Source organism: Anabrus simplex, chromosome 3 (assembly GCF_040414725.1).
Source record: "Anabrus simplex isolate iqAnaSimp1 chromosome 3, ASM4041472v1, whole genome shotgun sequence".
Taxonomy (NCBI): Eukaryota; Metazoa; Arthropoda; class Insecta; order Orthoptera; family Tettigoniidae; genus Anabrus; species Anabrus simplex.
Genome location: NC_090267.1, coordinates 382782717 through 382806634, shown reverse-complemented (window position 1 = coordinate 382806634; position 23918 = coordinate 382782717). Strand labels below are relative to the sequence as shown.

General features: G+C 39.1%; 1 protein-coding gene across 4 annotated transcripts in view; it reads left to right on the top strand.

The window, feature by feature from the left end:
* The window catches only part of LOC136867358 (uncharacterized), a 178134-nt gene that overhangs the window by 15917 nt on the left and 138299 nt on the right, over positions 1–23918 (top strand). For all 4 annotated transcript variants that reach the window (XM_067144528.2, XM_067144529.2, XM_067144530.2 and 1 more), the window contains exons 4-5: positions 13826–14059; positions 18323–18577. In XM_067144528.2, the coding sequence (XP_067000629.2) occupies positions 13826–14059; positions 18323–18577 (489 nt within the window). The remainder of the gene's footprint in view (positions 1–13825; positions 14060–18322; positions 18578–23918) is intronic.

Sequence of the window (23918 nt, the reverse complement as noted above, 5' to 3'; positions counted from 1 at the left end):
TACATGTATGAATATTATGAGCTCAGATGGAAGACCATTTCCAGAAATAGAAGACAAGGCAGAAAGATGGCTGGAACATATCCAACACTTGAGAAAAGAAATAGATGATATAGTTCTGGAACAAGAAAAGGCAGTTGATGCTGATGAAATGGGAGACCCAATTTTGAGGTCAGAATTTGACAGAGTTTTTAGAGACCTGAATAGGAAAAAGGCACATTGAATTGATAACAAACCTTTAGAATTACTACCTGCCATAGGAGAAACCAGCTTGGTGGTGTTACTCCATTTAGTGTGTACGATGTATGATACAGAAGTGCCATCCGATTTTAGACAGAATATTCCCAAGAAAGCTGGTGCTGACAAATGTGAAAACTACTATACCATTAGTTTAGTATCTCATGCTTGCAAATTTTTAATGCATATTATTTACAGATGAATGGAAAGGCAAGTTTAAGCTAAGTTAGGAGAAGATCAGTTTGGCTTTATAAAAAATACAGTAACACCTGAAGCAATCCTGACTTTACGATTTGATCTTATAGGATTGAATTAAGGACAAGACCACCTAGGATATTCATAGATATCTAGAAAAGGTATTTGATAATGTTGATTGGACCAAGTTATTTGAGATTCTGAATGTGATTAGGATCAGATGCCAAGAAAGAAGAATTATCTACAATCTGTACAAAAATCAGTCTCCAGTAATAAGAACGGAGGGCAATGAAAAAGAGGCAGCAATCCAAAAAAGGAGTGATCCAAGGCTGCCGTTCATCCCCTCTCTGTTTATATATAAGATGTGGTAAAGGAAATCAAAGTGGAATTTGGAAAGGCAATCACAATTCAAGGAGAAGAAATCAAAACTCTGAAATTTGCTGATGATATTGTTATTTTATCTGAGTCTGCAGAAGATCGGGAGAAATTCTGAGTCTTCTGAGTTGTATGGACACAGTCTTGGAGGAGTCATCATCATCAAATTCTAAAGGCTAAGCCTTGTCGCCACGGCCATAGATGTCTATCTTGAGCCAGTATTTTCAACTCGGCATAGGTCTTGCCGTTCGTCCTCAGAAGCAGGTTCTTAAAATAAGACACTCTGGGGCATCCTCTTCCTCTTTTTCCAGAAATTCTTCCTTCAGTGATGTTAAAAAGGAACTCCTCATGCTGCAGAATGTGACCTATAAATTTTATTTTCCTTTTTTTCAATTTCAGTTATTAGATTGTTTTTCTCCTATCTCTGTAAGGATTTCAGTATTGCTCTTCATTTCAGTCCAACTTATCCTCTGCATTCTTCTCCAGATCCACATTTCAGTTATCTCTAGTTTTTTTCTTTTCTTGCATTCCTAACGTCCAGCTTTTGCAAACATACAGAAACATGCTCCATACTCCATACCAAGGTTTTCGCAAAGGCCTTCAGAGTAAGTTCTAGAACAGTGTTACCATTTAACCTTGTAAGAATATTTATAGCTGAAGATGTTCAAAATATGAATGAAACATGTCCTATGTTTTAACAATTAAGCAATAAAAGGAGGATGAGATTCTAATTTCATAATTGCTTTTAATGTATTGAATAGGTGGAAATCAAAGTTTTATTGTTCTCCTTTTAACAGACTTTCAATACGGAAAAAATGAGGATAGTCTCTTGCAATATATGTATATGTTTGTTGGCCAGCAGATGCTTTTTATCTTGGAAGGCTCTCTTTGCCATTGCTATCTTTTTTGTGACTTCTGATATGCTTAGATTATCACTTGTGATTAGGGTTTCTATGTAGCAAAACTGTTTCACTTATTCAATATTGTCATGGTTTTTGTTTTCCTTGTATTAATTTTGAGGTTCCATTTGTCTAAAGTATCTGCTAGTATGTTGATTATTCTCTTCATACTTTTGCCTGTTTCTGCTAGTATGGCAATATCATCAGCAAATCTTATAGAAAGACCGAGCTCGATAGCTGCAGTCGTTGAAGTGCGGCCAGTATCCAGTATTCGGGAGATAGTAGGTTCGAACCCCTCTATCGGCAGCTCTGAAGATGGTTTTCCGTGGTTTCCCATTTTCACACCAGGCAAATGCTGGGGCTGTACCTTAATTAAGGCCACGGCCGCTTCCTTCCCACTCCTAGCCCTTTCCTCTGCCATCATCGCCGTAAGACCTATCTGTGTCGGTGCAACGTAAAGCAGCTAGCCAATCTTATAGAATGTACTTGTTTACCATTCATTTTCATCCCAACTGTTTTCTCCTTCATGACTGCGATGGCTACTTTGATGAACATATTGAAGAGATAAAGAGAGTGGACATCCTTGCCTAACTACCCTTCTTATTTTGGTGTCTTTCTTTGTCCCCTTGATTTCAAAATCAGTGTTCTGCATTCTGTATAAATTTACTATGAGGCATCTATCCTTCCAATCAATTCCTGCTTTTTACATGGTAAGGAAAAGTTGTTCCCAGTCAACTCGGTCAAAAGCTTTCTCTAAGTCGATGAAGGTCGCATATACGTTCCTATTCTTCTCAAGTCTTCTCTCCAGAATTAAACGTAATGACAATTGTTTCCTTAGTACCCCTCCCTGATCGAAATCCAAACTGATAATTCTATTCTTGATGATGTTGAGCATTATTTTGAAGCATGAGACAGGAGAGTGATAGTTCGATAATGTGAACAGTCCGCGGCATTCCTCTTTTTCAGTACTGCAACAGTTCTGGTTTTACTAAAGTCAGGAGGAACTATGCCATTCTCATAGCAATCTGACATCAGCTGAAAAAGGCAACGTTTCATATCGTCACCCAAGTGTTTCAGAAGTTCTGCCGGAATGTTATCTAGACTGGGTGCTTTCTTTTCCTGTAGACTGTGTAGTGCTGCATTAAACTGGGATGGTGTGATTGAGGGACCCTTTCTGCATTCGTCTATCTCATGTTCTTTTTCGATGTAGTTAGTTGTATTACATTGTTTCCTTCGTACAGGTCTTCAGTGTATTCTTTCCAACATTCACAGATTCCTTCGGTGTTAAACAGGAGGTTTCTCATTTTATCTTTGACTATAGAGCTTCTGGTTTTTTGATTGTGTCATAGGGTTCTGATATTGAAATATGTCTTTTCCACTTGTCCTCTGATCATGTTCTTTTCTATAATCTCACTTGTCTCCTTCATCCCGTTCTCCCTTTGCTTCGCGACGATGAACAAGATGAAGAAAATCCAAAACAGAAGTAATGGAATGCATTCAAAGTCAGGAGATGTAGAATTTTTCAATTTTTTCTTACAATCTGCTTGTTGCACCGACACAGAGAGGTCTTATGGCGATGATGGAATAGGAAATGGCTAGGAGTCGGAAGGAAGTGGCCATGGCCTTAATTATTGTATAGGCTGGTGTGAAAATGAGAAACCACGGAAAACACTATTCAGGGCTGCCAATATTGGGGTTCAGATCCAAATGCAAGCTCACTTCTGCGCGTCTCTAACGGCACAACCAACTCGCGTGGTGTGATGCAGAAAATATTAGATTGAGAAATGAAATCTTAAAGGAAGTAGATAGATATTGCTACTTGGGTAGTGGAATAACTAATGATTACAGAAGTCTGGTAGACATAAAATGCAGACTAGCACAAACAAGGGAGGCCTTTCTTAAGAAAAGACATTTAATCAAACTGTGGTATAGGAATAAGAAAGGTACTTTTGAGGACTTTCCTGTGGAGTGTGGCATTGTATGGAAGTTTTACTAGCTCAGAATAGAAGTTTTTGAAATGTGGCCTTACTGAAGAATGTTGAAGGATAGGTGGGTAGATCTTATCACGAATTAAGAGGTATTGAATCAAGTTACGAGAGCAGAACTATTTGGCAAAATTTGACCTGGAGGAGAGATAGAATGATAGGATACATCTTAAGACACCCTGTACTTGTTCAACTGGTTCTTCGGTTCGTATCCCACTATCGGCAGCCCTGAAGATGGTTTTCCGTGGTTTCCCATTTTCACACCAGGCAAATGCTGGGGCTGTACCTTAATTAAGGCCACGGCCGCTTCCTTCCAACTCATAGGCCTTTCCTATCCCATCGTCGCCGTAAGACCTATCTGTGTCGGTGCGACGTAAAGCCGCTTGCAAAAAAAAAACTGGTTCTTGAGGGACGTGTAGGTGGTAAGAATGGCAGGAGTGGACCAAGTTATGATTACAATGGACAGATTAGATATGTTGAATGTAGTAATTACGTAGAAATAAAAAGTTTATCTCACCATAGAGTGGCATGGAGAGCTACATCAAACCAGCCTACGGAGGCTGCATTGCATTACATGGTGGAACACTATCACCTCAGAAAGGGAAAATAACATTACAGATGCAGTGTTTATCAGTTCTACAGTTAACCAAGTGCATCCATCATAATAAGAGTGTTCCTATGTTCTTCTTCTCAGACACATCAACATTTTCAATGTGCAGGCACAATTCAATCCATGTGCACAATATGAATATGATTGCATTATGCAAAAACACATCTATAGTTTTTAGTAACAGACATAAGACATATCTAAGTTTACTGCTGAAATTCTGAGCTCTGTCTGGTGGTATTAGGTGTTTAAGTACATCAGCCTTGTGTCAGCTCCTTGGCATCTCCAAAGACCATTATTATTCTTCTTTGTTCGTATTGGCCTACTAAGGACCACATTATTTCGGCTGTCTCCTCTGGGCTTTGATCTTTGCCCAGTGCTCCTTCATTTGTTGCCTGTGTTGTTTTTTTTTCTTTCCTCCGTCCACATCTTTCCCGTCTTCATTTTGGCCTTTCTTGAAAACTCTGGTGGTCTTTTAGTTTCCTCCTGAGTGGGTTGCATTCTTGTATATCTTCATAAGTGATCCCCATCTCCTGTAGGTCCCTTTCCACCTCCTTGAACCAAGTTGGCTGAGTCTTCTTATCTTTAAAATAGGTAAAGATCTGGTTCAATAATCGTGTGGGTTTCAATCTTAGCAAGTGGCCATAAAATGTAATTCTCCTTCTCCATATGACATCAGAGATCTTCTGGACGTGAGTATACAGCTCATAGTTATGTCAACGTCTATATTCATCTTTGTCTTTAATTGGGCCAAGAATTTTCCTTAAGATCTTTCTCTCTTTAATTTCCAATTTTTCTATCAGGCCTTTCTTGTTCATAGCAAGGCATTCTGCTGCATACAAAGCCTCTGGTCTTATGACAGTGCAGTAATGTCTGAGTTTTGCATTCAAGGATATGGACTTTTTGTTGTAAACATCTTTGGTCAGTTGATAAGCTATTTCCGTTTTATTCATGCGTGACGCAAAAGCTTCTTTTTCAGAGATGTTTGGTTCTATCCACTCGCCAAGATATTTAAACTTACCTGTCCGTTTGATTGCCCCTGGTTTACTTTTAGCTCTCTTGGTGCTGGCTTGATGTTAGTTATGAATTACGTTTTCGCCAAAGATATCTGGAGGCCTGCTTTTCCCACCTGTGTCTTGAAGTGATTAATTTGCTTTGTAGCCATGTCTGAAGAATCAGATAAAATTGCTAGATCATCTGCAAAAGCTAAGCAATCATTTGAAAGGTTCATGTTCTTGTAACCCAATCTCACACCATTTTGGAGCCCATCGTTGTTAATTTCTTTGTGTCACTCATGGATGACTTTTTCAAGGACGCAGTTGAAGAGCTGGGGCGAGAGTCCATCTCCCTGCCTAACTCCTGTCTTAATCTTGAAAGAGTCTGAAATTTCTCCTCTGAACTTAACTCTGGAGGTTGTTAGCTAGGGTCTGTCCGATGATTGCCCTGGTTTTGTTATCCAAGCCAAATTCCTTTAGGACTTGAATAAGAGTGATTCTATCAATCGAGTCATAGGCCTTCTTGAAGTTGACGAAGGTCACCACAGATTTCTTGTTCGTTAGTTTCAGATATGAGAGGATAGATTTCATATTCATAATTTGCTCGACACATGAGCGATCTTTCCTGAACCCTGCTTGGTACTCTCCCAGTTGTGGATCAAGTTGTTCTGCCCTAATTTGCAGAGCTTTTGAGAGAATTTTGTAAAATACCAATAGGAGGGAAATACCACGGTAATTGTTAACATCTGTTGTGTCCCCTTTCTTATGTAGTGGGTGAATCAAGGCAGAAGTCCAGTCACGTGGAAGTTTCTCAGTTTCCCAAATCTTTTTGATGATGTTAGTCAATTTATCAATCATTTTGTTACCAACATACTTCCACAATTCAGCATTTATCGAGTCCTCACCTGGTGCCTTGTTATTCTTAAGGGACTGGATAATCTGATTTCTTCTTTCATTGGAGGGGATGAATCTGGGTGGACGTGTATGTTATCTTCAAATGAGAAAGTGGATATTGAGAAGAGATTCAAAGTACTTCACTAGAATCTGGCAATTATCTTTGTCGTTGTAAGCTAGTTTCCCATCCGAGTTTTTGAACTGTAAGCTTGTTGGATTATACTTGTTTAGATTGCATTTGAAGGTTCTGTAAAAGTCCCATATGTTGTTCCTCTGAAAATTGTTCAATCTGTGTTAGTTGATTTTTATTGTAGGCAGGTTTTACATTGCGAATAGAAGTGGTGATCAGGGTCAGTAACTCCTTTCTTGACTTTAACATTCATAATTTCCCTTTGGTTTTTCTTAGAAATCACTACATGATCTAATTGGAATTCCCCTAAATGAAACTTACGGGATCTCCAAGTCGTTTTCTTTTGTTGTAGTGCCACGAAATGAGTTGACATTAATTTTAAATCAAAACTCTCGCAGAAGCCAGTTAATCTTTCTCCGTTTCTATTGGTTCTCTGGTGAGCTGGATAGAGTCCTACGATGGTTCTGAACTTCTTTTCCTTGCCAATTTGGGCATTAAAATCTCCCAAAATGATTGACATGATGCTTCAAATTTTGGCTGTATCTTCTTCTAGTTGTTTCCAGAAGTTGTCTACTTTCTGTGGATCTTTTGTATTGTACTTGTTTTTAGGTGCATGTGCATTTGTTAGTGTATAGGCTTTGTTTCCTGACTTAATTAAGAGTAATGGAATTCTTTCAGAAGGAGAGGTGAAGTTCACTACTGAGTTTGTGAGATTTCTCCTCACTGCAAACGCAGCACCAAACTGATGTGGCTTGTTAGGGAGTTTGCTAGTTTACCTTTGCAAATTCTGTGACTGTCTGAATCAAATTTATTTTCATCAGTATACCTGCTAAAATTTGGACGTTGAATTTATCTAGTATGGCTGTTAGTTGTTTTAGCTTTCCAATCTTAAGAAAGAAGAGTATTGATGTTTGGGGTGCCAATGAAATGATAGCACTTTGGGAAAAGAGATTTGGGAAGTTCCGATCCATTCCCGCGTGATGTTCTTGGTCCCCCAGAATCGATGACCGAGAAAGACTAGTATGAATACTAGGGCCTGGGGTAGTAGTGTCCTGAACTGACGTTTCCATCATGCTAGTAAGTTGAAGAAAATGGGGAGATTGACCTTCGTCAACCTCATTAGTACTGTTGAGCCTTAGAGGTTGTCTCATGATGTTCTCTGGCTGTATCTGCTTTTGGTCCACGAGAGGTATTTTATTTCCCTCAGACGCTCCGGACAAGTCTAGCGAGCCCCCCGATCCGCCTACTACTACTACTACTACTACTACTACTACTACTGCTGCTGCTACATATCCTGGGAGTCCGTTGCTGAAGTTAGCCAGTAAGAATTAGTGATACTCCGACAAAGTATTCATTTACTTTCAATAATAGTTGTTAAGTAAGCATTATTCATTATGATTGCTATCATCATCATTTAAGGCAGGAAAGAGTTTGTTGTTCAGTAGCTCATACAGTAGAACATGCAACACATCCAAATACTCTACGACTCTACAAATGGCTGTGCTGTTTGGGGCATGGAGCTATCAGCTTAGATTCAGGACGTTGTGGGTTCGAACCCCACTGTCGGCAGCCCTGAAAATGTTTTTTTCCAGGGTTTCCCATTTTCACGCCAGGCATATGCTGGGGCTGTACCTTAATTAAGGTCACATTCGCTTCCTTCCCACGCCTAGCCCTCTCCAATCCCATCGTTGCCGTAAGACCTGTTTGTATTGGTGTGACGTAAAGCAGCTTGTAAAAAAAAAAAAATAATAATAATAATAATAATAATAATAATAATAATAATGACTGTTGCTCAGTCACACAACCCATGTTAGGGAAGTGTCCTATAGATAGTGTTATAGCTCCTTAGCTGTATCACTGCTGCTGCCTACTGAAATACAGTACTTATATACAACTACTAAAGGAAGAATTGACATATATATAGTTTTCATTTGAGTTTATCTACTAAATAACTCGTCTTAACAATTTAGTATCTTTAAATAACTTTTTTGGATAATATTAAATCTTTGCTCCTGTACATCTCACACTGTATTATATCAGTTATGGAAAGGAACAAACAAGTGACAAAATAAAGTCATCTGAGGGGGCTAATTTCAAACTCGGCCATCTCCACCTTAGATTATTTTGCCACAGCGGCAAAAAATTGGTATACTAATTTCCCCTACATTTTGAAGGTGTACCTCTGTTTCTAACAATTATTTGGACCAATAAATGTACATTTTTGAATATGCTTTTGAAGTAAACTCTGTTTATATAATGTAATATGCTCTTAAAATATGGTGATTGCCAAGTTTGATGGAAAATTTATAATGTCCAATAACGGACCATTTATATTGGTATTATAAATTTACTCATTCGGAACAAATATATCAGATTCCCTATGGGAATCGACATCTATATCATCTGATGGCCAGGCAGGCATCAATTTTTGATAATGGGACAAAGTGTCTCATAGTGCATTGGCACTGCCGGTGGCTACAATTAGCCTGCGCAGTGGCCTCCACGGTATGCACTAGCCGGCGTCTTGGTAGGTGTGCTAGGTACCAACTGATGAGCCCAGCCTAGCACACGAGGGCGAAACGCTGGCAACCAGGAGTGGGTTAGCTGGAAAATTTATAATGTCCAATAACGGACCATTTATATTGGTATTATAAATTTACTCATTCGGAACAAATATTTCAGATTCCGTATGGGAATCAACATCTATATCATCTGATGGCCAGGCAGGCATCAATTTTTGATAATGGGACAAAGTGTCTCATAGTGCATTGGCACTGCCGGTGGCTACAATTAGCCTACGCAGTGGCCTCCACGGTATGCACTAGCCGGCGTCTTGGTAGGTGTGCTAGGTACCAACTGATGAGCCCAGCCTAGCACACGAGGGCGAAACGCTGGCAACCAGGAGTGGGTTAGCTGGAAAATTTATAATGTCCAATAACGGACCATTTATATTGGTATTATAAATTTACTCATTCGGGACAAATATTTCAGATTCCCTATGGGAATCAACATCTATATCATCTGATGGCCAGGCAGGCATCAATTTTTGATAATGGGACAAAGTGTCTCATAGTGCATTGGCACTGCCGGTGGCTACAATTAGCCCACGCAGTGGCCTCCACGGTATGCACTAGCCGGCGTCTTGGTAGGTGTGCTAGGTACCAACTGATGAGCCCAGCCTAGCACACGAGGGCGAAACGCTGGCAACCAGGAGTGGGTTAGCTGGAAAATTTAAAATGTCCAATAACGGACCATTTATATTGGTATTATAAATTTACTCATTCGGAACAAATATTTCAGATTCCCTATAGGAATCAACATCTATATCATAGTCATCACTTCCCATCATTTGAAAGCCTTCTCTAAATTTACAAATGGAATTAAAGAATTCCCTCTGACTGGGAAGTAAACTTCAAGTTCAGCGATATTGCACTGTGCTGTCAGTAGCCAATTCATGCACATGGATAGGAGGACTTTATTTATATTTTGTGTCTGCCGGATCCATCGGACAACGTTTCTCAGTAAACAGCTATCTTGGACGATTTTGTTTTTACTGGCGTAAAACATTATGTGGAATGTCAATATCAGACCTCCTCAGCTTGGAATACTCTAGTTGCTTTGTATTTTGACTGCAGGAGGTGTATTCTGGTGGACCATTTGGTGAACACCTGTGAAAGTTTCAGTAGTTTATAATAGATTTTCTTGCTGATAATGGAGATTAATATAAATAAAAGAATATAATATTTAGTTTAAACAATGACTGCTAACCTAGGCAGGATATTGTTTTTGACAGATCTCTATAATTTGAAGGAATATGCTAATTTTCCCAACAAATCATTGCAAAACAGTTACTGTAGAATTTCAGTTGAGAGTGCCTCATTACTGTCAGAAGCAGAAACAGTTTCTTGCATAGTTTCATAATGTTTGCAGCAGTACTCCTTTGCGTTAACCCATATCTCCAATTGAGTGAGCGCTGGCTGAGGAGGAAGAGGAACTGAAGACGCATGATCTTTGAATTTTACTGCCCTTAATGGAGCCCACTAATATTTTCTTAACATTTGATTTTAACCGGTTAACATAACGAAAATTTTGCTGTATTTCCTCAGGAACAGGTGGTTACTAATAAAAACAATTCATTCTCGGCTAACTTCACCATCCCACAAAAGCTTCTTGGCATTGTCAGAGAGTACTGCAATTGTTGAATGGCTAATGGCATACAGAAACTCTGAATAAAATAAAAATGCATTGCCTAGACCAGGGATGGCGAACCTTTTCCAACTAGTGTGCCATTTTAAGTCTGGTTTATTATTCTCACCTGTTGACTGTGCCACTTGTTTTCCATTAAGGGGTGTCTACAACCTACAACCGCCCCCCCCCCCCCCCCCGAGACTTCCTTTCCAAATTCCCGATTATGTTTCATAATATGTTATTTATGTATTTATTTATTTATTTATTTATTTATTTATTTATTTATTTATTTAATTTATTATACATATATCTTGTAAATACATTTGATTGCATGGCTGTACCTCAATTATGGACACAACGGTTTCCTTCCCACTCGTAAGCCTATCCCATCGTCGCCACAAGTCCTATCTGTGTCGGTGCGACGTAAAACAAATTGTAAAAAAAATTAGATATAAAAATCAAAAGTACTAATATTCAGAATGGACTTCACTTCCTTCATTAGCTTCATTATCTTCCCATGTTGTAGTTTGTACGCTCAACAATTAAACTAATTTCTCCCTCATCACTTTTCCATAAGGAAATCTTAATTTTAAAAAACCAGCTATCCTTGTTTGTAAGGTCACATTCATGCTTTCATCAAAACATACTGCATACATGTGGGAGTTATCCAAATTAGCTTTCAACTGCTCCGAATCTTCTTCACTCATTTTTATTATTCTATCCTTGACAGAAGTTCATCTGGCTGGCATTCCTTTAATTATGTTAATTATTAGTTGTTTGTTAGGGAAGTTTTCAAATAACGTGTCGGACGTCATTAAGAAACTTTCTTTCAACAACTCACAGTCAGAAATCGGTTTCCCATGCATGCTGTACTATGCAGCCTCACTGATATTATTCCTAGGGTGGAAATATGATACACAAGAACTAGTTTGTTTTGTGTAATGTTCGATATTTTGTGAAACGAACTCTCTTCTTTCTTCATTTGAAATGGAACAAATATCTGAATGACCGGTCTTGAAATTGCGCTTTACATTAAATGTGGGGGATAGAATTGTTTCCGAACACAGGCAACACACATTTTTATCAGTCCGAATTCCCTTGGCCAGAGTTCTTGAAAAATACGGTCATCACCACCTTTGTTAAGTTTCTGTTCTTTTCGGCACCGAAAACATGTTTGCGATGCCCGTATACAAAACCACCAGAAAACGACACTATCTCACTTGACTTTCGGAGCTATCAATGTAGCAGTGTTGCCATATTGCACGTCCGAATGGAACTAGTGCTTAGATTTTCGATATTTATTTCCTACACGTGAAACACTATAAGAGATGCATTGTTTGTAGCACAAGACGTATATATAAAATATTATTATGTTCATGTGGCGTGCCACCGAAATCGTGTTCGCGTGTCACCTAGTGACACGCGTGGCATAGGTTCGCCATCCCTGGCCTAGACGATCCATGAGAAGTAGTGTGTCAATTACAACATTTGCAACATAGCTCCCACAAACATCCATAGTCTCATCAATAGATACCCAGATGCTATTGTTGCCTAAACTAATTATAATTTTCTGAAGTGCATCTTCATAACAGGAGAGCAGATAACATTTTCACGATGTTGTCTCATCTGGGATGAACCGTGTTGTGTATGTAGTTAAGAACTTTCAGAAGTGCTCCTTGTTCACTTTATTAAGTGTCCGACTCGTTGGCTGAATGGTCAGCGTACTGGCCTTCGGTTCAGAGGGTCCCGGGTTTGATTCCCGGCCGGGTCAGGGATTTTAACCTCCATTGGTTAATTCCAATGGCCCGGGGGCTGGGTGTTTGTGCCGTCCCCAACATCCCTGCAACTCACATACCACACATAACACTATCCTCCACCACAATAACACGCAGTTACCTACACATGGCAGATGCCGCCCCCCCTCACCGGAGGGTCTGCCTTAGAAGGGCTACACCCGGCTAGAAATAGCCACACGAAATTATATATACTTTATTAAGTGGAGTATTGGTGGATACCAGCATTTCGCACAGGTCTTTTGAGAAATTAGAAATTGGTAGCAAAATATTTTGCTGTATCAAACAAAAGAGCCTGCCTGTCTGCTTTGTTGAGAAGACTTTCAATTCACGCAGCATTTATGTTTCAACATAATGCAGTACTGTTGTTCATTAAATCGCTTTAATGCCGCTACCTTAACTTCACACTCTTAACAAAAATTAATTTTTCCATCAGCACTGAAGATCTCCTCACCAAACTCTTTCACATAATTTCTTAATTTTACACCTTCATTGCACTTCACTTTAGGCATGCTGTGGTTCACTGCAGAACTGCAAGTGTGTCCAGTCTGTTGAAATTCATTGATGGAAAAAGGGGAAGGGGGCTGTAACTGGACTTGTTAGGGATGAACTGGGTGAGAGAGAACATGGAATTCCCATGGAGAGACAGCCTGCTCATTGAGATGTCTGAACGGCAACTCTCTCTCGGAATCAGGTCTTGTAAACCTGCTACCTGTTGTTCTGGGAAGAGAAAGAGAAAAAAAAATGTCTACTGCAGTATATGTAAATTCTGTGTTTGATGCTCAACTCAGATAACACGTACACTGTTAAAAATGAAGCCTGTTTAAATAAAAATGCTCAAAATTTAACCAAGTATGACCTTATGTCACTAAAATGAGCGAAATATGACCAAAACAATAAAAATGGCCAAAATGTGGATGTATATGCAACATTAAATTGCTTTAAACAGAGCCAGGGTCATTCATATTTATTTTTAAGATTTTGGATGATGCACTCAGTAGAAATGAGACTTCCGTAACATCCGAACCTTACCCATAAATTTCTTAAATCAAAATTTAGTCTGCTGTTATTGTTTCTGTATCTCCCACTTTCTTCATGTCAAGTTTGCTATATTCTGTGGACAGCTGTTGGTGTTGTATATTTGAATGTCTATAATGGTGTGAACTAATGAAAGTTCATTAGTAACTATTTTATCACTACAGTACCATGCAAATTAGTCAGAACTAGGTTTTTTCCTTCGTAATTTCACGGTTGTTGGCAAAGTGTCCTACACATTGCTTATTCTTAGATCACACACTCTATGCATTCTTTGCACTGTTCATTGGTAATTAATCTCTGTGATGATTGTTTTGGGTTAAAAGTGTATTTATTTTGATGTGTTTCACTTACTAAGAATTTTGAGGTTTCCTTGTGTAATTAGTAATACCTATATCTTCGATGTATAAGACTCCCAGGAAGCTTAGTACGATTGTAGCATTATCTCAGAATACTTCAATGACTGTAAACATTCTAATTTTGATCTTGTTATAGCATTGTGAAGATTTAATCCGCCACTTGCAAAGTCGATTGCTGGAGGAGCAGCAGCGCCTTGCGGTAGCTGTACGTGTGGATCGTGGCAAAGATCAAGCCATTCTGCAGTTGCAAGATGCTTGGGCAAGATTAGTAGCTCATTGGCGTGAGCTGGAAGAACAGCGGCATCATCTTGCTGGTCAGTTAAGTGCTCAACGCAGCATTCACCAGCAGGAAATGGCTGAAATGGCCCAGGTAAAATTCTGATACATTACAGAATTTGTAGAGATTTAAATATGCAGCCTGCCAGATTGAATTTTGATCCTTCGGTTGCATTGAACCCCTTGAGCAGTGCAATTTGTTGAATACATTGATCAATGACTTCATGTGGTTTAATATTGGTGTATATGTGTAATGTTAACTTTGTGCCAAAGCAGTGCCGACATAATTCGACATTTAGCATTCTTTTGCGTGCTCCTCTCTTTTTTGGTACGACCTGGAATTTCTTTCTCCTTTCAATCTTGCTTTGAAAAGGTGCTAGATTCTGTTTCATCTAAATTTTAATTTACACACACAATGAGGCAATGACAAGTTTGTGCTTTTTCCTTTTGTCTTTACGGGGTTGAATGGCTCAGATGATAGAAGCACTGGCCTTGTGATCCCGCTCCAGTCTGGTGGTATTTGAAGCTCCTCATATACACCAACCCCATGTTAGTAAATTTTTCTGGCACTTAAAAGAACTCCGGTAGAATGAAATTTTGGCACTTCAAGATGTACAAAAACTGTAAAATAGTAGTTTGTGGGACATAAAAGCAATAAGTTGTTGTTGTTTTTGATATTATTATTATTATTATCCTCATCATCATCATCATCTTCTTCTTCTTCTTCTTCTTCTTCTTCTTCTTCTTCTTCTTCTTCTTCTTTAGTGTTTTCCATTAGGTTATGACTGGTCATTGAACAAAGTTGAGTTATCATTCTTCCAATTCCTTATTCTTTTTCCTTTTTTTTAAATGAGGAATCCAAGATGTGACATATTGAAATAAATTTGAAATATGTTGACAGATTCAATCTGAGGATGTGGTTGATGGTGGAATTGGAAGTCTGTCTTCAGCTTATCCCAGACTGAGGTCCAGATTTCAGTTATTAGAGTTGGTGTTAGTAATTTCAGTTTGTGAAACAACCTAGATATTCACAAGGTGCCCTAATTGATAAAAGGAGTTGTATTTCTTACTATAATTTCACCTGAATTTGATGTATATAATTAAAAAATTAGTGATAAATTATCCATATTGTATGATGAGAAAGTTGATGGTGATTAGACCACATCTGAATTGTCAAATACTTCTATAAATACTTCAAACCAAATAATGTATCATGCTATCCTTAGTCACTGAAATTAACACTTCTATGCTAGACCTATGAACAAGTGAAATATAGCATGAACAATCCTGAAAATAGTACATACATACATACATACATACATACATACAGGGTGCGGTAGAAATACCTGACGAATTTCAAACGTAAATAACTTGGCAACGCTACAAGCCATTTAAAGATTTATTGCACAGTTGTAAAGAGTAGTACTTGCCATTTGCGTCACATACACACTAGGTTTTGAAAATAATGTCTTCCAAATGCCGACCGTCCTGTTCGATGTACCTCTGAAGCCTCTCCCTGAAGTTCTGCATGACTCGCTTGAGCATGTCTTGGGGTATTGCCGCGATTTCTTCACGGAAAATCGCGGAACCTCGGTGTTCACCACTCCATGCCATGCTAGCGACTGGCTGGCTGATTGACTAGCCCGGATGAGATGATGCACGTGTTCTCCAAGGCCACGGCCAAGACCGCGCGCACCATGACAATAACACTTGTTTCAAAGCTGTGGCCAATATGACCTTTAGTTCGCTCCAATCTACTGTATGTGACATAAATGGCAGACCTTGCTCTTTTAAACTGCGCAACAAAATTGTGAATGGCTTGTTGCGTTGCTGAGTTATTTACATCTGAAATTCGTCAGGTATTTCTGCCGCATCCTGTACATACATACATACATCTTCATTATAGATTGCTATGCCTTTCAGTATTCTTCTCTTACCCTCTATGACCAAGTCTATTATTCTTTCACGTAACTTATCCTCCCTCCTCTGCGAACCGTGACCTTGCCGCGGTGGGGAGGCTTGCGTGTCCCAATGATGCAGATAGCCAAGCCGCAGGTGCAACCATATCGGATGGGTATCTGTTGAGAGACCAGACTAACGAATGGTTCATCGAAAGGGGGGTAGCAGCCTTTCGGTAGTTGCAAGGGCGGCAGTCTAGATGATTGACTGATACGGCCTTGTAATAATACTCAACATGGATTAGCTGTGTTGATACTGCTACATGGCTGAAAGCAACGGGAAACTACAGCCGTAACTACCTCCCAAGGACATGCAGCTCTCTCTGTATGAGTGATGTATTGATGATGGCTTCCTCCCGGGTAAAATATTCCGGAGGTAAACTAGTCCCCCATTCGGATCTCCGGGTGGGGACTACACGAGGGGGGGCGATCATCGGGAAGATGGATACTGACATTCTGCGACGTAAAGCAACTTGAAAAAAAAAAAAGTTGAGGGTTGAAACTCAGATACAAGAAAATCACTTTGGTTTTAGAAGTAGAAGGTCAACAATAGAGCCCATTTTCATTATGAGACAACTAATGGAAAAGCAATGGGAGTATGGGAATGATATGGTGATGACATTCATTGACATTCAAAAGGCATATGACAGTGTCCCCAGGATTAAAGTTTGGGACAGTCTGGTGCAAAAAGGAATTTGACCGGGATTAATAAACTTGATCATGGCAGTGTACAAGGAATGTTGTAGTTGCGTGCAAACAAGTTGGCAGGACAAGTTGGTTCAAAATCACTAGTGGGCTGGGACAATGAAGTGTTCTATCGCCAATCCTGTTTACAATAGTAATGGATGAAATCATGAGAACAGCAAAAGCAATATATGGAGGAAGAGATATGAACATCATGTTATTTGCAGATGATACTGTGATTTGGGGAGAAGAGGACATGAAGGTTCAAGAACAGTTGGATGTGGTGAATGGGAAGATCAAAGAATGTGGATTGAAAATAAGTGTAGAAAAGAGTAAAACTCATGTTATGACTAGAGGGGAGAAAGAAGGGAAAAGTCAGATTAGACTTGCAGACAAGCCCCTGGAAGTAGTGGAGATGTTCAAATACCTGGGGAATGAATTAATGGTGAATGCTCGCCTAGATGCTGAGATTAGTAAGAGGACTCATGCTGGAAGCTTTTTCTATCATAGTGTAAGAAACATGTTATGGGGCAAAGATGTGCCAATGGAAGCAAAGGAAACTATGTACAAGATATATTATGTACCCATAACAACTTAATGAGCAGAAACTTGGACATTGACAAAGAAGGATGAGAGTCGAATACAGGCAGCCGCAATGAAGTTCTTGAGGAGTACGATACAGAAGATTAGAAGAGATTAAGTAAGGAATGAGAAAATCCGGGTAAAAATTGGAGTGGAAAAAATTAATGATAGAATAGAGAAGAGCCGACTAAAATGGTTTGGGCACATAAAGCAAATGAGTGATGAAAGAATGCCAAAACAGGTGATGGAAATACAAATGCAAGGAAGGAGAGGCCGTGGACGACCACGATTGAGATGGAAGGACACAATCCAACGCAGTATTATAGAAAAAATCCTGGACTGGGACACAGTGTTGGAGGAGGAGTGGTGGAAAGACCGAAGAAAGTGGAGAGGAACCATATTTGCCCCTATCCGGCTACAGCTGGATAAAGGGAAATAATAATAATAATAATAATAATAATAATAATAATGATGATGATGATGACTGAAGATGAAGGAACCGCTTCATGATATCTGCTTTTGAACTGTTCTTGAAGTTCTACAGGCGATAGACTGTTCCATTCATGCCAAAGAACAGGCACACTGCGACTTCCTCACTGCTGGCAGTAGGTTCTACACAATGCTAGGGACTACATTGAGGGATTGTAGACATTTCATAGAAGTCTCTCTTTTGTATTTTTTTATAATTAATAGTTACCTGTAATAAAGAAACAGCCCTCGTACTTGTATGGCAGTATGAATTCTGTCGGGATGAATCATGTACATCGTTTTCTTGCATCACTAAAGGTCGTTCATACACCTCCTAATAAATATTTTTAGGAAGATCTTGGTATACCATTTTACTCATTCCTCTCATTCTTTGAAGGATTACTGCTGTATGAGAGCAAATTTATTTAGTGAAATCAGTTACATAAATGATGATGAAGGTATATACTGTGTATCCTCCTTTGATCCCCTTCATATGGGATTGAAAATCTAACTTATGGACATAATTGTAGCCCGTGTATCAGTGTTTAATAGCTGTGGCACATTACTGTGCAAATGTAGTTGTTCCTTCTGACCTGTTAATTATTATGTCTTATTGTAGAGGTTGTTTTAGAGGTTTCTGAGAATTTTCCTTTTTTCTGTGTCAGAAAGTAAAGCGTTACGAACAGGAACTCTCCAAAGTGCTGGATCTGGCTCAGGGATACAAGGATAAATGTGATGTGGCAGAACAGACAAGACGAGAGACCGAGGAACAACACTCATCTGATATCCATGGTCTGGAGTCAAAAATACAAGAAGGGCAACACCTGCTGGCCGAGACAGGCAGGCATATTGAAGAAATTAGTCAGGAAAACATTGCACTTAAGGAAAAGTTGAAAAGTGCAGAGGAAGCTACATTAAAGGTATGTCCTTCCAAATGATTCCTCTGATTGAATTTCTGGTCATGTTTGGTGAGAGACCTTACTTTGTGATATTTTAATTATGCTAAAAAGGTTTTTTTTTTTTTTTTCTCTTGCAACATTCTTTTCCAGGTAAGAAGTTCTTCATATCATTGTATCTGTTTTCTTACACTTATTTTGTCACAAATTTCTTATTTCAAGTTTAGTTAGTTACTGTCATTATTTTTAGATGTAGATTTTAAATATTCCTTTTCTCATATATATGTATTGTTGCAAAACTTCAAAATTGAACTTGAGAGCAAAATCAGAATTTTGTGTTTAGGAAAAACAAGTACCATACTTGTAATTATTGCTGCATAGATAACCCTAAATAATGAAATCATGTATGTCTGTAATGACTGGGTGTACAGATACAATATTTTTTAATTAGTGCTCCGTACGATACAATTGAAGAGAAGAATGGTTTGATTGTACCATAAAAACTTTACGGAAATAATACAGCAGAACCCCTTTTATAAAGAATCTCAAGGGGATTTGATATCTGACGTTTAAAAAGGAGTTTTTCTTAAAAGGAGCTTCATGTAAAAAATTAAGTGGGTGAAATGAAATAATAATGTACTGGTAATTGTATCCTAAGCTAATTAAATGGTCGTAATTGAGAAGTGGAAATGGAAAACGACCTAAGTGCCAGAAGGTACCTAGTGGAGAAATACAGACAAAATGTTTGCTGTCAAGAATATGGCTCTTACGTTGTTCTCCATTTCCCTCTGCTGGCACATGTGACGTTTTCCAGGTCGTTACGCAACACAACAATGAATGACCTATCATTCTGTTTTGGAACGTACTAAGTGCATTTAGGAACATTTTATTGAGTAGTATATGTATTCATCACATTTTATCTCTCAATCATTGTGATGTAAACCTACATACTATTTAACATGAAAAGGGTAAACAAATGACACATTTCTAGTTAAGTTTTATGATTGTGCACATTTCGTAACTGAACGACACACCAAGTATCTTTCCTATACAGCATAGAACATGGTAAAGAACACTGTAATCATCATTATGAAACAAAACATACAATACATGCAGGACGTGTTATGAATTGGATAATATCCGCATATGAATGTTACACTGTACATGGTGTAACCGTCCAGGCTTCTCCAGCCAGACTAATTTAATATACTATCATTTTACGCGATATCATTTGATATCAAGTTTATCCGCCATCGGCAATTATTCGTAATAACATATTTATTCTACGTCAATCATTTGTAAACAAGAAATCATATTATATAGTTATAACATCATTTATTATTTAAATTATTATATTAGGTAGGATAGGAATTCATTATGTACTGTAAATATGGTCAGTATGTTGAGACATAGTTGTTGTCATTTCATCTCATACTTGTGTATACGGAAAAGGTTATTCTTATAGCGGGGGAAAATTACATATGTCATTGGGTTAAACTCTTGAGCCAAGTCAGTAAACAGCGACCCGCGCACGAGGCTTGCATACCAGCAGACTACATCATCGCCACGCCTACTGGACTCGTCAAGAAAGAAGAGAGGGAGATGATAATGCAATCTACGAATCAGATGCTTCGTTATATAGAGAATTGATATTGAGCTATTATCAAGAGTGGGGAGAGCCCGGTGATATATTATGTAGCGCGGAGCATTCCTCGATTCACGGAGTCTCGGATACTCACATCGTTACGAGAACGTCAACGTGTTTATTGATTTTGGAGACAGTGTATGGTCGCTTCGAGACAACTTCTTTATTGATTTTTGAGACGGTATATGCTCGCTTCGAGACAGTTATTTTGTACCGTGTGTTGTCACTTCAACACTTTACTCAGCTGCGGTTATGTTATCGGATCTGCGTGAGACGAAACAAGCTTACGGCTTGTGTTATATTCAGTTAATCTTCTGGACGAAGAACTATGTTTAGTTCAAGTCCATGGAATATGGTACAAGTCTGTACCGTATAAATAGTATTGCTCAGTTGGATTGAGATTTCTACTAACATGGAAAAATTCATATCTCTGAATTTTCTCCTCATACGATCAACGCTGATCAGTTTTTACAAATATAGGGCCAATGTCTAATTTAAAGACTAGGCAATTAGGGAGTGCTAGTCCAGATAGCCCGTACCACATCAGAGAAGGAAGGATGTCCATGGAGCCAATTCTACATCGAGAAGAAGAGAACGAGTAACCACGGAAACCAGAGGACTTCAACGGAAACTGCAATTGGTGAGCTTCAGTTAGATAAAGCAAGCAATTAGTAATTTCAGTAACGTAAATTCTAAATCCCTCAACGCTTTAAGGAACTTTTCCGATTCATCTGATTTTTTTTGTATAATAAATTCATTTGTATTTTATATTGCATTAATTTTTTTTCTCAAACGATACTTAATGGTTAATTATTTAAAATCCTACCCCTGTGTTTAAGTATCTCTCTATGATAGTAAATATAAATTTTGCTTTACAAAACTGTAACGCTGGTGCCCATACATCACATAGAGAAATGGGAAACCATGGAATGTTAATTGTTTCTATTTGTGTGGCAATTTGCGGGCAAGCCACATATAGTTTATTTGATATTCATGTGTTCCAAGGTATTAACTTTCGTCTCCTCTAGTGAGAAGCTTAGGGTCGAACAGTTACAATGGTTATGAACACATGGTTTCTTCTCGACACAGCTGATGATAGTAATCTCTATACTTTACATCTAAGTAGTCACAGAGCGCCAGCAGATCCTTCTTCTTCTCTGCACTGATATGATGATGCTTCTGCACATGGGGAAGCTGTGATGGTGGAGGAAGCCCCCACATTTTCTTTGTTTTCTTAAATATCTTGTAGGACACCGAATCATTATCGAATGACGTTCGTTTTACTTTAGGGTGTCGGTTACTTACTCTAATATGTGAGGCTTTACTGAGCTGCAGCTTGGTACTATTGATGTACTTGTTGGAAGGAGCTCCAAAGTCAAACCAATCATCTTTACCCATTTTTAACTATATTGAATAGGGTTTTTTTTGTCTTGCGGACTTAATAACGGCCTCTAGCTCATCTGGGATCATGGCTTTCATTACTCGTTTCCTTTTCTCAGTGAGACTGAAGTCCCTGTCACATGTCATGAAACTATGTCTGGACACTAAGAATTTTAAATCAGTATCAAAATGGTCTTTAGCAACTAAATAAATGAGTGTCATTATCATCATCCTGTTTTTGTTTTGTGATGCGCAGTTGTCACACCATATAACAACGTTTTGTTTGTATATCCGGACGTCATCACTTTGAATAAACAAGATGATATTTCATTACCCCCTTGACCTCCTCTCATCCCACAAGCACATGAAACTGTCATTGGTGCCTGAATCATGTATACATTGATTATAGCAAGCTAGTTGTCGTAAAACGTACTGGAATGCGTGAGGGTCAGAACAAACAGAACCTGTTGCATATCCATACTCACTGTGCAGGTACTACTGGTGGGTAACTGAGAATCACAGATATCACTTTTCATAAGTTTTTTTTTTTCCTGCTCTCTCTACACGTAGCTGTAGTTCACTGTTGGCGTTATGTCATTCCGACTCTGAAGACATGGCTTTCACAGCGGCCTGCAGCTTGTCACAATGCTGGCAAGTGTCTGTTCTGGATTTAGCAATGGAGAGTGTCTTAAAATCGGTCTTGAAGACACCGCAATAGTATTTGTATGCCACGTCACTGTCTGGATACTTAACTTTGAACGCAGTAAACATCCGGTGGTAACTTAAATCCTGACTGAGATATTCTTTCTACGATTTTTTCCTACTGTAATGACTGCATTCTCGGGCAAAGGAATTTATATGGTTTTTCACCAGATCCCTGTCATTTGTGGTGAATTTAAACTTATGCCTGTTTGAGCCTTTACTTTTCCCTCTTCCGTCTTCATAAACCATAACACCTTTCTTTTTCTTTTTACCGAGTTTGATAACTGCAGTCGCTTAAGTGTGGCCAGTATCCAGTATTCGGAAGATAGTAGGTTCGAACCCCACTGTCGGCAGCCCTGAAAATGGTTTTCCGAGTTTTCCCATTTTCAGACCAGGCAAATGCTGGGGCTATACCTTAATTAAGGCCACGGCCGCTTCCTTCCCACTCCTAGCCCTTCCTTGTCCCATCGTCGCCATAAGACCTATCTGTGTCGGTGCGACGTAAAGTAACCAGCAAAAAAAACTTTCTTTTCTTGAAATGTCCGAAGCCGCCAATTCGTCACAGCAAAAATGTCCTTGAACTTCTTACTGCACACGTGTATATTCACCTCTTCCGTTACGGACACTGTAGCACACTGTTACTTGTCTCTTTTATTCTGACGAATGGTTGTATGTTCCGTGACGTTTTCTGTTTACGTTCACAAGTTCCAGTCTATTTAAAAGGTATGTACCTTGCTCATTTTTTCCCAAAGTGTAGAACTGGGTGAACGGACTTTCCCTGTACCTGCATAGTAACGCCTTACAAGCATATTTACACCTACATGGAAGTGTTCTGATGGCGCTTTCTTGCCAGGTATCTCACGACCTGTAGATGTTGTGTAAGGTTTACCAGCGGTACGTTTCTCCTTGCGCTCTTTGTGTATCATTGATTTGTAAACCTCCTGAGTCGTATGAGGTTCCGTGTCAGTTCATCTGCATTACATACACACAATGTAATAATGTGTCACGCAACCACTATAACAGCACTGGCTAGTACGATGTAATGCGGTGCGAGCTGCGGCACTACACACATCGATGACCGGACTTCCCTAGGCACTTCCGTCACTCTCCAGGCCACGGTCACTGGCACTAGTGTCTGCTCGAAATGCTAATGCTACCTGTGTACTGTGCTTGGAATGAATATAAATGTTTCCGGTACATGAATCCTTTCCAGAGGGATCACAACATTACACAGACTCGTGTCGTAACAAAAACCTCAAAATGACATTAGCGGCACTTACGTCGTTTTCCATTTCCACTCCTCAATTATGGATGAGAAAACTTTTTTAAAAGTTTTTACAAGTTGTTTTACTTTGCACCAACACAGATAGGTCTTATGGCGATAATGGGATAGGAAAGGGCTAGGAGTGGGAAGGAAGCAGCCGTGGCCTTAATTATGGTACAGTCCAAGCATTTGCCTGGTCTGAAAATGGGAAACTATGGAAAACCATCTTCAAGGCTGCCGACAGTGGGGTTCGAACCCTGTATCTCCCGGATGCAAGCTTACAGCTGCGTGTCCCTAAGTGCATGGCCAACTCGCCCAGTGAAAAATGAATCAAAGTGCAACTCGAGTGGGCTGACGTCTTGAGTAGTGTTTGT